Source organism: Stomoxys calcitrans, chromosome 4 (assembly GCF_963082655.1).
Source record: "Stomoxys calcitrans chromosome 4, idStoCalc2.1, whole genome shotgun sequence".
Classification (NCBI taxonomy): Eukaryota; Metazoa; Arthropoda; class Insecta; order Diptera; family Muscidae; genus Stomoxys; species Stomoxys calcitrans.
The window spans coordinates 29,424,029-29,437,827 of NC_081555.1; the positions used below are offsets into that span (position 1 = coordinate 29,424,029).

At 40.8% G+C, this 13,799-nt stretch overlaps 1 protein-coding gene across 1 annotated transcript; it reads right to left on the reverse strand.

Moving 5' to 3' along the window:
- Positions 1–4,033: 4,033 nt before the first annotated feature.
- Positions 4,034–9,824, reverse strand: LOC106083179 (general odorant-binding protein 28a). The gene is made up of 3 exons (XM_013246061.2): positions 9,614–9,824; positions 4,448–4,536; positions 4,034–4,368 (listed from the first exon to the last, which is right to left on the reverse strand). Exons 1-3 carry the CDS (start codon positions 9,753–9,755, stop codon positions 4,153–4,155), a joined length of 447 nt encoding a protein of 148 aa, XP_013101515.1. The 5' UTR covers positions 9,756–9,824; the 3' UTR covers positions 4,034–4,152.
- Between the last annotated feature and the right edge of the window lie 3,975 nt (positions 9,825–13,799).

Below are 13,799 nucleotides of genomic sequence, written 5' to 3' on the forward strand. Positions count from 1 at the left end.
TAGGAGAAAATCGAAAAAAACTAGAGGTTAGGTTAGGTTTAAGTGGCAGTCTGCCATCAGACTCACTTAGACGTTTTCGTCCATTGTGATACCACAGTTTTCTAGTTCCTACCGTTGAACCATCCAGATCGCTTTAACAAGCCCAGTAACTTGTGAATGTTCACATCCGCTAAATCAGACAGGTTCTCAAAGAAATGAGAACCTAAAGTGGAACACCTTCTAACTGCTAGTTCGGGACACACACACAGAAGGTGTTCTTTAGTCTCTTCTTCCTCTATGTCCCTACAGCCTCTGCAAAGGTCGTTGCTGGCAACCTTCAGTCTGTCAGCATGTTTTCCGATTAGAAAGAGACCTTGTAATGACGGACACAATGACTGAAACATTTGTTCTAGCCATTGACAGCAAAGCAGTAGAACTTTTCAAGTCTAGATTAGGCCACATAGTTTTGGAATGCTCACAGCCCCCTCTTTGTGACCATCTATCATTCGTTGTCCTTCGGGCCTGGTCCTGAAAGCTTAGCTTAAATGTCGCTAGGGGCATACCCACAGATTCCAGTGTCCCTGGAATGTGTAGGGTAGTTCTTAGTCTCGCAAGCTCATCCGCTTTACAATTCCCTGGGATATATCTGTGGCCCGGCACCCATAACAGGTGAATTTTGAACTGTTCAGCCATTTCGTTGAGAGATCTTCGACAGTCGAGGGCTGTTTTTGTGTTCGGAAATACGTTCTCCAGGGATTTAACGGCTGCCAGACTGTCTGAGAAGATATTTACCACCATTTCACCACTTCCTTAATTGCAAGGATACTGCTTAATACACACTGCAGTGGTCGGGTAACCTTTTCGATGTGACCAGTTCTAGATTTGTGGAGCACATCCAAAGCCCACCTGATTGTTTAGTTTAGAACCATCCGGGTAGAAGTCTATGTAACTTCTGTTACCAGGCATATCGTAGTTCCAATCGATTCTATCAGGAATAGTGGTACAGTACATTTTATCAAAAAGCGGCCCAGGTAGGGTGTAATCCACATTGTCTGGAACATCGGATATTCTATGAAGGATAACACAGTCTCCGTAGCCGCAACATGACCAATGAGAAAGCTCCCTTAAGCTCATGGCAGTGGTCGCTGCAATTTGTCCAGCAGAACACCCAGGTATTTTGCGCTTTCAGTAAATGGAACATTCTCTCCAGCCACGGAGACAGATGCCACTAAAGGTAACATGTATCTCCTGCTGAAAAGAATTACTTCTGTCTTCAACGGATTTACGCCTACACCATTTTCGGTGGCCTACATTGCTATGGCACGTAGAGCTGCCTGAAGCATATATTGTATCTAAGAGTGCTGGGAAGCTTTTCTTTAACCGTAATAGCCACCTTTTTCTTCCATTGTCAACAATATATAGTTTATGGTTAAGTTCCAAAGTAGAGGAGACAGTACACCTCCTTAAGGTGTTCCTCTGCTGACCCATCTTTTTATACCCACCACCATTGGGGTACACTAATCTAGTCATTCCATTTGTAACACCTCGAAATATTCGTCTAAGACCCCATAAAGTATATATATTCTTCTTCTTATTTTCGGCATGAAACGGTGCCGTTTTTGACTCTAGTCGTGTAGTCTCTCTCCTTGTCGGTGAGAGTCTAAGGATTATTCGCACGAAGCCACTCAATAAATCTGAGAACGATGCGCGTCTAATGCGCCCACTTCGGGGCTCAAGATCTGCCGCTCCACTGGAAAGACGCAGATTATCAACCGCCTAATAGATACCTCTATCGTAGCTATCGTTGAGTGACTTTAAAAAAAAATTAAATAACTAACTATTAGGAGGTACAGAAAATTGTTGCGTAGCGAAATAAAAATACGTCCGCTCCACTCAAAGATTCAAACGAGATAGAGGATTCTTTTTATAAATTATCACCTCTTGAGTGCAGACGATTAGATGTGGTTGTCGCACTTTTTCCCAATTTCGACTCGCTCGATCTTATAAAGCATTCCATCGATGTCGCAGACCTCGCACCGGTCAAGCAAAGGTTTTACCCTGTCTCACCGGTGGTGAAAACTAATGTTCAAATAAATCGATAAAATGCTAGAACTAGACATCATTGAACCCTCTACTTGGGCTTGGAGTTCGCCGATATGCTTGGTGGTAAAAGCGAACAAGGTCCCACAATGTTTCGATGCGTATAAGCTGAATGCGGTTATAAGAAAAGGACGCTTAACCGCTTCCAATCATAGAAGGTATATATTCTAGGCTGTCCGAAGGCGAATATTTTTACCAAGCTGGACCTTATAGACGCCTTCAGGCAGAGTGAACTCGATGAGCAGTCCAGACATTTAACGGCATTCACAGTCCGGGGCAGGCCGCTATAACAATTGGTGGTTATGCCGTTCGGGCTGTGCATTGCCCCGCAAACTATGTGCCCTCTCATGGACGCTGTAATCCCTCTGTCCTTCCAGAACTTAGGGATTCTGTAATGGTCTCTGAAGTCTTAAGTACTCATTTGGAGATCTTTATGAGATCTGGTGGGGGCTTGGAGTTCGCCGATATGCTTGGTGGTAAAAGCGAACAAGGTCCCACAATGTTTCGATGCGTATAAGCTGAATGCGGTTATAAAAAAAGGACGCTTAACCGCTTCCAATCATAGAAGGTATATATTCTAGGCTGCCCGAAGGCGAATATTTTTACCAAGCTGGACCTTATAGACGCCTTCAGGCAGAGTGACCTCGATGAGCGGTCCAGACATTTAACGACATTCACAGTCCCGGGCAGGCCGCTATAACAATTGGTGGTTATGCCGTTCGGGCTGTGCAATGCCCCGCAAACTATGTGCCCTCTCATGGACGCTGTAATCCCTCCGTCCTTCCAGAACTTAGGGAGTCTGTAATGGTCTCTGAAGTCTTAAGTACTCATTTGGAGATCTTTATGAGATCTGGTGGGGTCTTGGAGTTCGTCGATGTGCTTGGTGGTAAAACCGAAAAAGGTTCAACAAAGTTTGGATGCGCGTAAGCTGAGTGCGGTGACGAAAAAGGACGCTTAACCGCTTCCAATCATAGAAGGTATATATTCTAGGCTGCCCGAAGGCGAATATTTTTACCAAGCTGGACCTTATAGACGCCTTCAGGCAGAGTGACCTCGATGAGCGGTCCAGACATTTAACGACATTCACAGTCCCGGGCAGGCCGCTTTACCAATTGGTGGTTATGCCGTTCGGGTTGTGCAATGCCCCGCAAACTATGTGCCCTCTCATGGACGCTGTACTCCCTCCGTCCTTCCAGAACTTAGGGATTCTGTAATGGTCTCTGAAGTCTTAAGTACTCATTTGGAGATCTTTATGAGATCTGATAGGGGCTTGGAGTTCGTCGATGTGCTTGGTGGTAAAACCAAAAAAGGTCCAACAAAGTTTGGATGCGCGTAAGCTGAGTGCGGTGACGAAAGAGGACGCTTAACCGCTTCCAAACATAGAAGGTATCTTTTCTAGGCTGCCCGAGGCGAAAATGATTACCAAGCTGGAGCTTAAAGGCGCCTTCTGGCAGATTGGCCTCGATGAGCGGTCCAGACATTTAACGGCATTCACAGTCTCGGGCAGGCTGCTATACCAATTGGTGGTTATGTCGTTCGGGCTGTGCATTGACCCGCAAACTATGTGCCCTCTCATGGACGCTCTAATCCCTCCGTCCTTCCAGAACTCAGGTAATCGTCTCGGAAGACGGAAGAAGATCCCTATGAGAGGCGGCCCCTCAATATATTGGGAGGATCATCCGACCCCAAAAACCCTCCAAAACGGTCAAGAAAACTATTCAAGACAATATGGGACTTAAATTAAAGTTATTTGAGAGTAGAATACGAATCGAATATCCAAATTCGACGCCAAGTCTCGGGGAGGCCGCTTCAATCCCAAAAAGTTTCAACCAGGCAATGTGGGACTCCAATGAAAGATATAAAAATATGATGTTAACATCTCCCACCAAGCTTAAGAGGGGTTAGTATTCTACATTTATCACTGTTGTACAAAATTAAAAACTCTTGCGATGTATTTGCAAGCGATAACCATTATTTTGTTTCAAATTTATTTAAACACTAAATTAAAGAGGAAAGCATAACGTGTGATTGTGTGTGTGTTTGAGTCCTTAACAGCGTTTGTTCGTTTTTTATTTAAAAATCAATATCATCAACACCATGGGCCATAGCCTGCTCCTTAAAGCATTTCAGATATTCCTCTGCAGCTTCACAATGGTCTCCCGATACTCCTAGGGCAGCGCAAGTTGCGACAACTTCATCGGCTATTGCCAACATTTTGGCATCACCATCCGATAACACCTCAGCATGTTTCATGGCAACGGCTTTATCCATTTTACCATTGGCGTCCATCTGTATAATTGTATATCAGGGAATTGGTATATTTATTTTGTTTTAAGTTTGTATGGTTGGTTATATCCACTATCCTTACCACTTCATATTTTTTCATAAGGCATGAACGCATACACTTGCCTTCGGGAGTGGATGCTGGTTTTTTTCCTGCAATTTCGGCAACATCGGCTGTTAAGTAGAAGAGAGTAACAATAAAGGGGTTGGTATGTAAGTGTTTTGTATATTCACGTATTAAAATCTAAACCAACTAAAGGGTGATTTTTTTGAGGTTAGGATTTTCATGCATTAGTATTTGACAGATCACGTGGGATTTCAGACATGGTGTCAAAGAGAAAGATGCTCAGTATGCTTTGACATTTCATCATGAATAGACTTACTAACGAGCAACGCTTGCAAATCATTGAATTTTATTACCAAAATCAGTGTTCGGTTCGAAATGTGTTCATTCACCGTTCAGCGATGAGGCTCATTTCTGGTTGAATGGCTACGTAAATAAGCAAAATTGCCGCATTTGGAGTGAAGAGCAACCAGAAGCCGTTCAAGAACTGCCCATGCATCCCGAAAAATGCACTGTTTGGTGTGGTTTGTACGCTGGTGGAATCATTGGACCGTATTTTTTCAAAGATGCTGTTGGACGCAACGTTACGGTGAATGAACACATTTCGAACCGAACACTGATTTTGGTAATAAAATTCAATGATTTGCAAGCGTTGCTCGTTAGTAAGTCTATTCATGATGAAATGTCAAAGCATACTGAGCATCTTTCTCTTTGACACCATGTCTGAAATCCCACGTGATCTGTCAAATACTAATGCATGAAAATCCTAACCTCAAAAAAATCACCCTATACTTTTAAACCTCCAGTTTGTGGGGCTGAACTCCACATTGGATGATTAAAAAGATGATTTATAAGAAAAAGTGTATTAAGTTGGGCTGGGCCGAATCTTAAATAACCTTCATCATCGATCGCATTTGTCAAGTTCTTTGCACGGTTTCTCTTTATATGCAGAAACTTAAAAATAATAATGGGAAGATTTTTTATATGCTTGGATAAGGATTGCGCCCTCTAGAGGCTAAAGAAATATATTCGGTTTATGTGGTACGTATATCAGGTTTTAGACCGATTCGGAACATGCTTTATACATCTGTTGGAGGTTATAGGAGAAGTCATCGTTCAAAACTTCAACCAAATCGGATAAGAGTTGCGCCTTCTAGACGCTCAAGAAGATCGGTTTTTATGGGAGCTTTATGGTTCGAATCCTGCCGAGAAAATCAGAAAAACAAATTTTCAGCCGTGGCGACATTTTTTCCCAATGCTTACGATATTTGTGAGGCACTATGCCATGTAACTTTGCCTTTTGCCAGTAAAGAAGATTTTAACTATAGAAATCCTCTCTACTGTCGTTTTTTGTCATAGAGAGAAGAATGGCAAGAAGATTGGTGATATTGGTTTGTTATTTTAGGAAATTCATTTGTCCGTGGAGGCTTAACACCTACGTTTAGTTCTTAACGAAAGCTTAAGATGGAAACTGGTGATTGAGTTAAGAAGATAGGCAGTAGTGGGTTAGGGGGTTAAGGCCTGGAACAAAACACTGGATAGTTGGTTTCTCTCAGGCTCTGGAAAGTGTAAGTCTCATCAGTGTGCTGCCACGAGAATTGGGTTGAGACCAGAGAACTGCATGAGACCCAAAATTTGACACTCAATAGCCACTTTGGCTAAAGCAATTGTCTGTAGCGCATGCCACATAAAAACATAGTTAGCTGGGAACACAAGCACATATACATTAGAGTGAGATATGCGCGAACCTTTTAGTAATCGTTCATTGGACGTTCATCTTGGTTGACGAACATCGTGTGTTGTTTGCAAATGAACACTGCTCAGATGAGTGCCATATGAAGCCAAAGCAAACAGAGGAATGAGACATCAAATTTTGTTGAGCGGCATAGATATACTCCATTGTTTTTTTTTTCACTTGCTTTTTATACCCACCACCATAGGATGGGGGTGTACTAATCTGGTCATTGCGTTTGTAACACATCGAAATATTCATCTTAGATCCCATGCAGTATATTTATTCTTGATCGCCTCGACGTTCTGAGTCGATCTAGCCATGTCCGTCCGTCTGACGAAATCACGATAGCAGTCGAACGCATAAGGCTAGCCGCTTGAGATTTTGCACAGATACTCAATATTGATGTAGGTCGTTGGGGATTGCAAATGGGCCATATCAGTTCAGACTTACATATAGCTCCCATATAAACCGATCTCCCGATTTGACTTCGTGAGCCTTTACAAACCGCAATTTTTGTTCGAATTGGCTGAAATTTTGCAAGTGGTATTCTGTTATGACTTCCAATAACTGTGCCAAATACGGTTGAAATCGTTCTATAACCTGATGTAGCTCCCATATAAACCGATCTCCTGATTTGAATTCTTGAACCTTTACAAGCCGCAACTTTTGTCCGATTTGGCCGAAAATTTGCGTGTGGTGTTCCGTTATGACTTCCAAAAACTGTGCCATGTACGGTCTGAATCGGCCTATAACCTGATATAGCTCCCATATAAACCGATCTCCCGATTTGACTTCTTGAGCCTTTACAAGCCGCAATTTTAGTCCGATTTGGCTTAAATTTTGCATGCAGCATTCTGTTACAACTTCCAACAACTCTGCCAAATACAGTCCAAATCTGACTATAACCTGATATAGTTCCCATGAAAACAGGTCTCTCGATCATCCTGGTTCGGTTCATAATTTAAGCAGAATATAGATTGCTCTTCGTAAAAATGGTCAAACTTAATTTGTATACACTACAACACTACCGCAGAGGTGAGCATGTCCGCCTATGACGCTAAAAGCCTGGGTTCGAATCCTGGCGAGACAATCAGAATAAAATTTTCAGCGGTGGATTCCTCTCCTAATGCTGGCAACATTTGTAAGGTACTATGCCATGTAAAACTTCTCTCCAAAGAGGTGTCGCACTACGGCACGCCGTTCGGACTCGGCTTTAAAAAGGAGGCCCCTTAGGAAGGATTTTCTAATGACTCTCAACATTACTGGTCAATTTCATAGAAATCGGTTCAGATTTATGTATAGCTGCCATATGTATATATCGATCGATTTTCATTTCTATGGTGACTGCAAGCGTATTTATTGACCAATCTTGCCAAAACTTTGTACAATGCTTTTCTTATCAACTATCACAATATTTTAGAAGTTTGCTCCAAATCGGTTCAGATTTAGATATAGCTCCCATATATATCCGATTTGCAGTAATATTGCAATAAAATGGTCATTTGTAAACCGATTCTCTCAAAATTTGGCAGGAAGTATTTTGTGTTGACTCTCGACATAAATATTGAATTTCATGAAAATCGGTTCAGATTTAGATATAGCTCTCATATATATTGGGTTGCCCAAAAAGTAATTGCGGATTTTTAAAAGAAAGTAAATGCATTTTTAATAAAACTTGGAATTAACTTTAATCAAATATACTTTTTTTATACTTTTTTCTAAAGCAAGCTAAAAGAAACAGCTGATAACTGACAGAAGAAAGAATGCAATTACAGAGTCACAAGCTGTGAAAAAATTTGTCAACGCCGACTATATGAAAAATCCGCAATTACTTTTTGGGCAACCCAATATATATCGCCCGATTTTCACTCCTAGAGCCACTGCAAACGCATTTTTTGACCAATCTTGCCAAAACTTTTGCACAACGCTTTCCTCGATGACTACCACATTATTTGAGAAGTTTGTTCGAAATCAGTTTAGATTTAGTTATAGCTCCCATATATATGTTCGTCCGATTTTGAGAAATATTGCAATAAAGTGCTCATTTGTTAACCGATTCTCTCGAAAATTTTCAGGAAGAATTTTCTTATGACTTTCGACATTACTGGTGAATTTCATAGAAATCGGCTCAGATTTAAATATAGCTGTCATATATGTATATCGCCCGATTTCCACTCCAAGAGTCACTGTAAGCACATTTTTTTGATCAATCTTGCCAGAGTTGTTCACAACGCTTTCCCACACGACTACCACATGCTGTGAGAAGTTTGCTCGAAATCGGTTTAGAATTAGATATAGCTCCCATATATATGTTCCTCAGGTTTTTGGGCAATTTGTAGTAATGTTGTTATTTGTGAACCGCAGATATTACAGTTTGAAAATATTTGCTCAAAAATTGATACGGATTGTTTAATAACCCATCCGGAAACATCCGCCGAAGTCCATCAACATTGGTTCAGAATTAGATATAACTCCCACATTGTACTTACATGGTAGGTGTAGGGTATTATACAGTCGGCACCGCCAGACTTTTGTCCTTCCTTACTGGTTTTGAATTTTTTTTTTAAATTATAATGAGCGCAAAAGAAAAAATGTCATCAAAAGACTGAAGCAGATTTCTCAAAACTATCCCTATAAAACTAAGATATTCGCAAAGACAAGCACATATGAAAGATTAGGATTGGCCTATAAATAGTGTGAAGTCAAGCAGTGTAATATTAAGCTGATATAAATATTAATACCACTAATTTCAATAAATTTCAATAAATAAAACTTGAGGTATCTTTAACAAATTCACAATAACAGAAGAATATTGAGTATTTTCCATTTTTGAAAAAAATGTGGGGTGCGCCTCTCCAAAATTAAATGCTGGCTACGTCCCTGATGGCAGCTATATCTAATCTGAAGCGATTTTTACCAAAATTGAAAGCGCTGCTCTTTGGGTTAAAAAAAGTGATACATATAAATTTTCGTGATGATTGGATAATAAATGCGAATAAGCAAGAATTTCTGAGTCAAACTTCACGTTTTATCACTGCCACAGTAGTGGTGGAAAGTACAGTTTGTGGAATTGTAATAAATTCCGAACGGCGTGCCGCAGTGTGACATCTTTCTGGGGAGAAGTTTTTACATGGCATAGTACCTAACAAATGTCGCCAGCATTAGAAGGCGATGATGTTCTCGCCAGGATTCAAACCCAGGCGTTCAGGGGTAACCACCAAGAATGTTATTGATGTTCTCCTTAGAGCTTGAATCCAAAATGTTAGGCTTTTTTAGCGAATATATTAACCAATGGTCCACTGCAGTGAGAATATTGAAGAATCACAATGGAACATACAGTGTCCTCAGCGTATATTAAGACGTTGTTTTGATATCGTTCTCTTCAAGCTAACCTAACCTAACCTAAATGCTCCAAATATCCCTTGGAACAACTGAATATTTGCCATCATTACCATCCTTGCCACCAGTCTCGCCTTTGCACACCTCAGCCTTAGCCATGAAATCAGCTATGATAGCATTCTTATCAAGTTCTCCACGGACTAGGACAGCTCCAATAACACACAAAACTGCCAATGTCACTAAATACTTTGCCATTTTTGTACAAATTTTGATCACTTTTTGTTTTAACTTTAATTAAAATGTTTTCAACTTTAGCTTACAATTGATACTTAACCAGGTACAATTCAATTGTCCAGTATTTATGGAAGAAATTGGCGAGTTTTTCATCTGTGAAATTATAGAGCACCTATAAATGATGACACGGAGTCATAGATTTAGAGCCATACATACCATCAATCACACAAACACTTGAAATTCAATGCGACAAATTGTGACATTGCGAAATTTGGCTAAATGTAAATTTGTGAAAAATTACCAAAAGTATTAATTTGGGGGGAGCTACTTGTATATTATTAATTAAATTCTAGCATTTAGTTAATTGGTTATGCATGCGTGAATATGCATGCATTGGTGTTATATGTACATAGAAATGAATGTATTGCAGAGAGTGCATTGACTTTAGATTTTTATACCCTCCACCATAGGCTGGGGGTATACTAATTTCGTCATTCTGTTTGTAACTCCTCGAAGTATTCATCTAAGACCCCATGAAGTATTGGGTTGCCCAAAAAGTAATTGCGGATTTTTTATATAGTCGGGATTGACAAATTTTTTCACAGCTTGTGACTCTGTAATTGCATTCTTTCTTCTGTCAGTTATCAGCTGTTACTTTTAGCTTGCTTTAGAAAAAAAATTTAAAAAAAAGTATATTTGATTAAAGTTCATTCTAAGTTTTATTAAAAATGCATTTACTTTCTTTTAAAAAATCCGCAATTACTTTTTGGGCAACCCCAAAAAGTAATTGCGGACATTTTAAGTCGATCTAGCCATGTCCGTCCGTCTGTCCGTTCGCCTTTCTGTCGAAAGCACGCTAACTTTCGAAGGAGTAATGCTAGCCACTTGAAATTTTGCTCAAATACTTCTAATTAGAGTAGGTCAGTTGGGATTGTAAATGGGCCATATCGGTCCATGTTTTGATATAGCTGCCATATAAAACGCTCTTGGGTCTTTACTTCTTGAGCCACTGAGGGAGCAATTCTTATCCGATTTGGCTGGAATTTAGCATGACGTGTTTCGTTATGACTTTCAACAACTGTGCTAAGTATGGTTCAAATCGGTCCATAACCTGATATAGCTGCCATGTAAACCCATCTTCAATCTTGACTTCTTGAGCAACTAGAGGGCGCAATTGTTATCCAATTTGGCTGAAATTTTGCATGACGTGTTTCGTTATGACTTCCAACATCTATGGCAAATATGGTTCAAATCGGTCTATAACCTTATATAGCTGCCATATAAACCAATCTGGGATCTTAACTTCTTCAGCCTCTAGAGGGCGCAATTATTTTCCGATTTGGCTGAAATTTTGTACAACGGCTTCTCCCATGACCTTCAACATACATGTCAAATATGGTCTGAATCGGTTATAGCCTGATACACCTTCCCTATAAACCAATCTTCCAATTTTACTTCTTGAGCCCCTAAAGGGCGCAAATTTCTATTCGATTTAGCTGAAATTTTACACAATGACTTCTTCTATGGTCTCTAACATTCAGTTCAATTATGGTCCGAATCGGACCATAACTTGATATAGCTCCAATAGCATAGCAATTCATTTCTTTTGTCCTTTGTTTGCCTTAAAACAGATACCGGGAAAGGAACTCGACAAATGCGGTCTATGGTGGAGGGTATATAAGATTCGGCCCGGTCGAACTTAGCACGCTTTTACTTGTTTTTGTATGGGACTGTGGACAGTTGTCTTGTATTCGACAAATACATCGAAAGTGCCAATAGTATTGGGTTGCCCAAAAAGTAATTGCGGATTTTTCATATAGTCGGCGTTGACAAATTTTTTCACAGCTTGTGACTCTGTAATTGCATTCTTTCTTCTGTCAGTTATCAGCTGTTACTTTTAGCTTGTTTTAGAAAAAAGTGTAAAAAAAGTTGTTTGATTAAAGTTCATTCTAAGTTTTATAAAAAATACATTTACTTTCTTTTAAAAAATCCGCAATTACTTTTTGGGCAACCCAATAGTATCTTGGGTCTTTGTTAAGTTTTAGAGTAGTTTAAATATCTGGCCGTTGGTGGTAGAGGCAGAGCCACATTCATACATCTACATATGTATCATATAATTAAATTTAGATCTCTTCAACTTCAAACCATTTAAGTCACCCGGACCTGGTGGAATATTTCCGGCGTTACTACAAAAGGAGGTCGACTATCTGACGCCTCATCTGGCCATGATTTTCACAGCGTGCCTAGCAAGGCAAGTTAAGTTATGCGACATCAAAAGCCTACAGGTCTATAAGTCTTACGTCCTTTCTACTCAAAACCATGGAACTCATTGTGGATACTATGGTAAAGAGTAGGACATCCAGCGAACTGCTTAAATACAAACAGCATGCCTATGTCAAGGGAAGGTCGGTGCAGACTGCTCTGCACATGCCTTCGATGCCTGCCTCGATGGGCGTTTAATAATGTGCGGACCGACACATTGATCCAATCCTTAAACCAGTAACGGGTGGACCGGGTCCTTAGAGACTGGATAATCCATATGCTAAGGAACAGATGGATAAATTGTGGATCCCATGACATAAAGGAGAAAGTGGCACAGGACACGCCTTTTGGCGTCCCCACTCCTTTGGATGACCACCATAAATAACCTATTACGGATACTGACTGAGGAGGGATTTAAACTCGTCTGCTATGCAGACGATGCAAAAATACTTTTAAGGGGTAATGATCCGAACCAACTATGCAGAAGGGCCGAAAAGGTTTTGCATATGACATATGACTGGGCTAGACCCAGGGGTCTCAATGTAGGAGCGTACTGAGAAAGCTTACAGATGTTGGGCACTATGTAGACGGGTAGGCTCGAAATGGGGCCTGAATCCGAGAATAGTCCACTGGCTCTATAGAAGCGTAATTATACCAATACTTTCTTACGCCTCAGTAGTTTGGTGGACTGCTATGGAGAAAAAGTGCAACGTTAGGACCGTACAACAAGTTCAGAGAACATGTTGTCTTGGCATAGACGGAGCGATGGGGACCACGACTACTAGGGCACTGAATACTATTCTACATACCCGAACCATTGACACACAGATTAAATGTGAGGCAGCCAATGCTGCTATGAGACTTAAGGCGATGGGAGAATGGATTGAGATTGGGAACAGCTCATACCATCGCGGTATAATCGAGGCGACGATAGGAAACCTGGTAGGAAGGGAAGAGGTTTCCGATCGGATACTTGAGACGACACTTGAGATCGAGTGCGAGGCACTGCTGTCAGCGGCACAGTCTTGGACTGACAGAACCGTGGTATTGTCGCCTGGAAGATCATGTTAGGCGGATGGAGCAAAGCCAGAGGACAGAGTGGAACTGGGGATTTGTATTGAGAACCAAGGGACTGAAATCTATTTTTGACTGTCTGACCATAATACGGTCATGCGGGCAGAGATCCCGGCGATCACGGAGTGCGTGACGTTGTGTGGTACTAACGCGAGGACGTCTTTATGGACGGTAAATGGCCATAAGGGCAATAACAACCAGAAGGGTAAGGTTATGAACAGTCTTGAAGTGTAAGAAGTAGACTAATGTCTTCTCTGAGGATGGCACAATCCGCATCGTTTGGCACAATCCGCATACGACTTCCAAAAACTGTGCCAATTACGGTCCAAATCAGTCTATAACCTGAAATAGCTCCCATATAAACCGGTCTCTCAATCATCCTTGTTCGGTTCCAAGACGCTTTAATTTTTGGTATGTAGAATAAAATTATGCCCATCAACTAAATTTATGATACCTTACACCACTACTGTGGTAGAGGGTATTATAACTTAGTCAATTTGTTTGTAACACACAAAAGAAGGAGTGATAGACCCATTGATCAGAATACCGATCGACTCAGAATCACTTTCTGATTCGATTTAGCTCGTCTGTTTGTGTCTGTCTGTCCGTCTGTCCATGTTAATTAGTGTACAAACCACGAGTCGCAGTTTTCATCCGATCAAACTTGGTACGGACATGTTTTTCGGCCTAGAGACGTAGCCTATTTAACTTGGAAAAAATCGGTTCAGA

Bases quoted from the DNA above. Each gene is read 5' to 3' on its own strand.
- LOC106083179 (XM_013246061.2), bottom strand. From the start codon at position 9,755: ATGGCAAAGTATTTAGTGACATTGGCAGTTTTGTGTGTTATTGGAGCT. The intron at 4,537-9,613 runs GTAATGATGGCA...TCTACTTAACAG, and splicing joins CGAGACTGGTGGCAAGGATG to CCGATGTTGCCGAAATTGCA. The intron at 4,369-4,447 runs GTAAGGATAGTG...ACAATTATACAG, and splicing joins TTATGAAAAAATATGAAGTG to ATGGACGCCAATGGTAAAAT.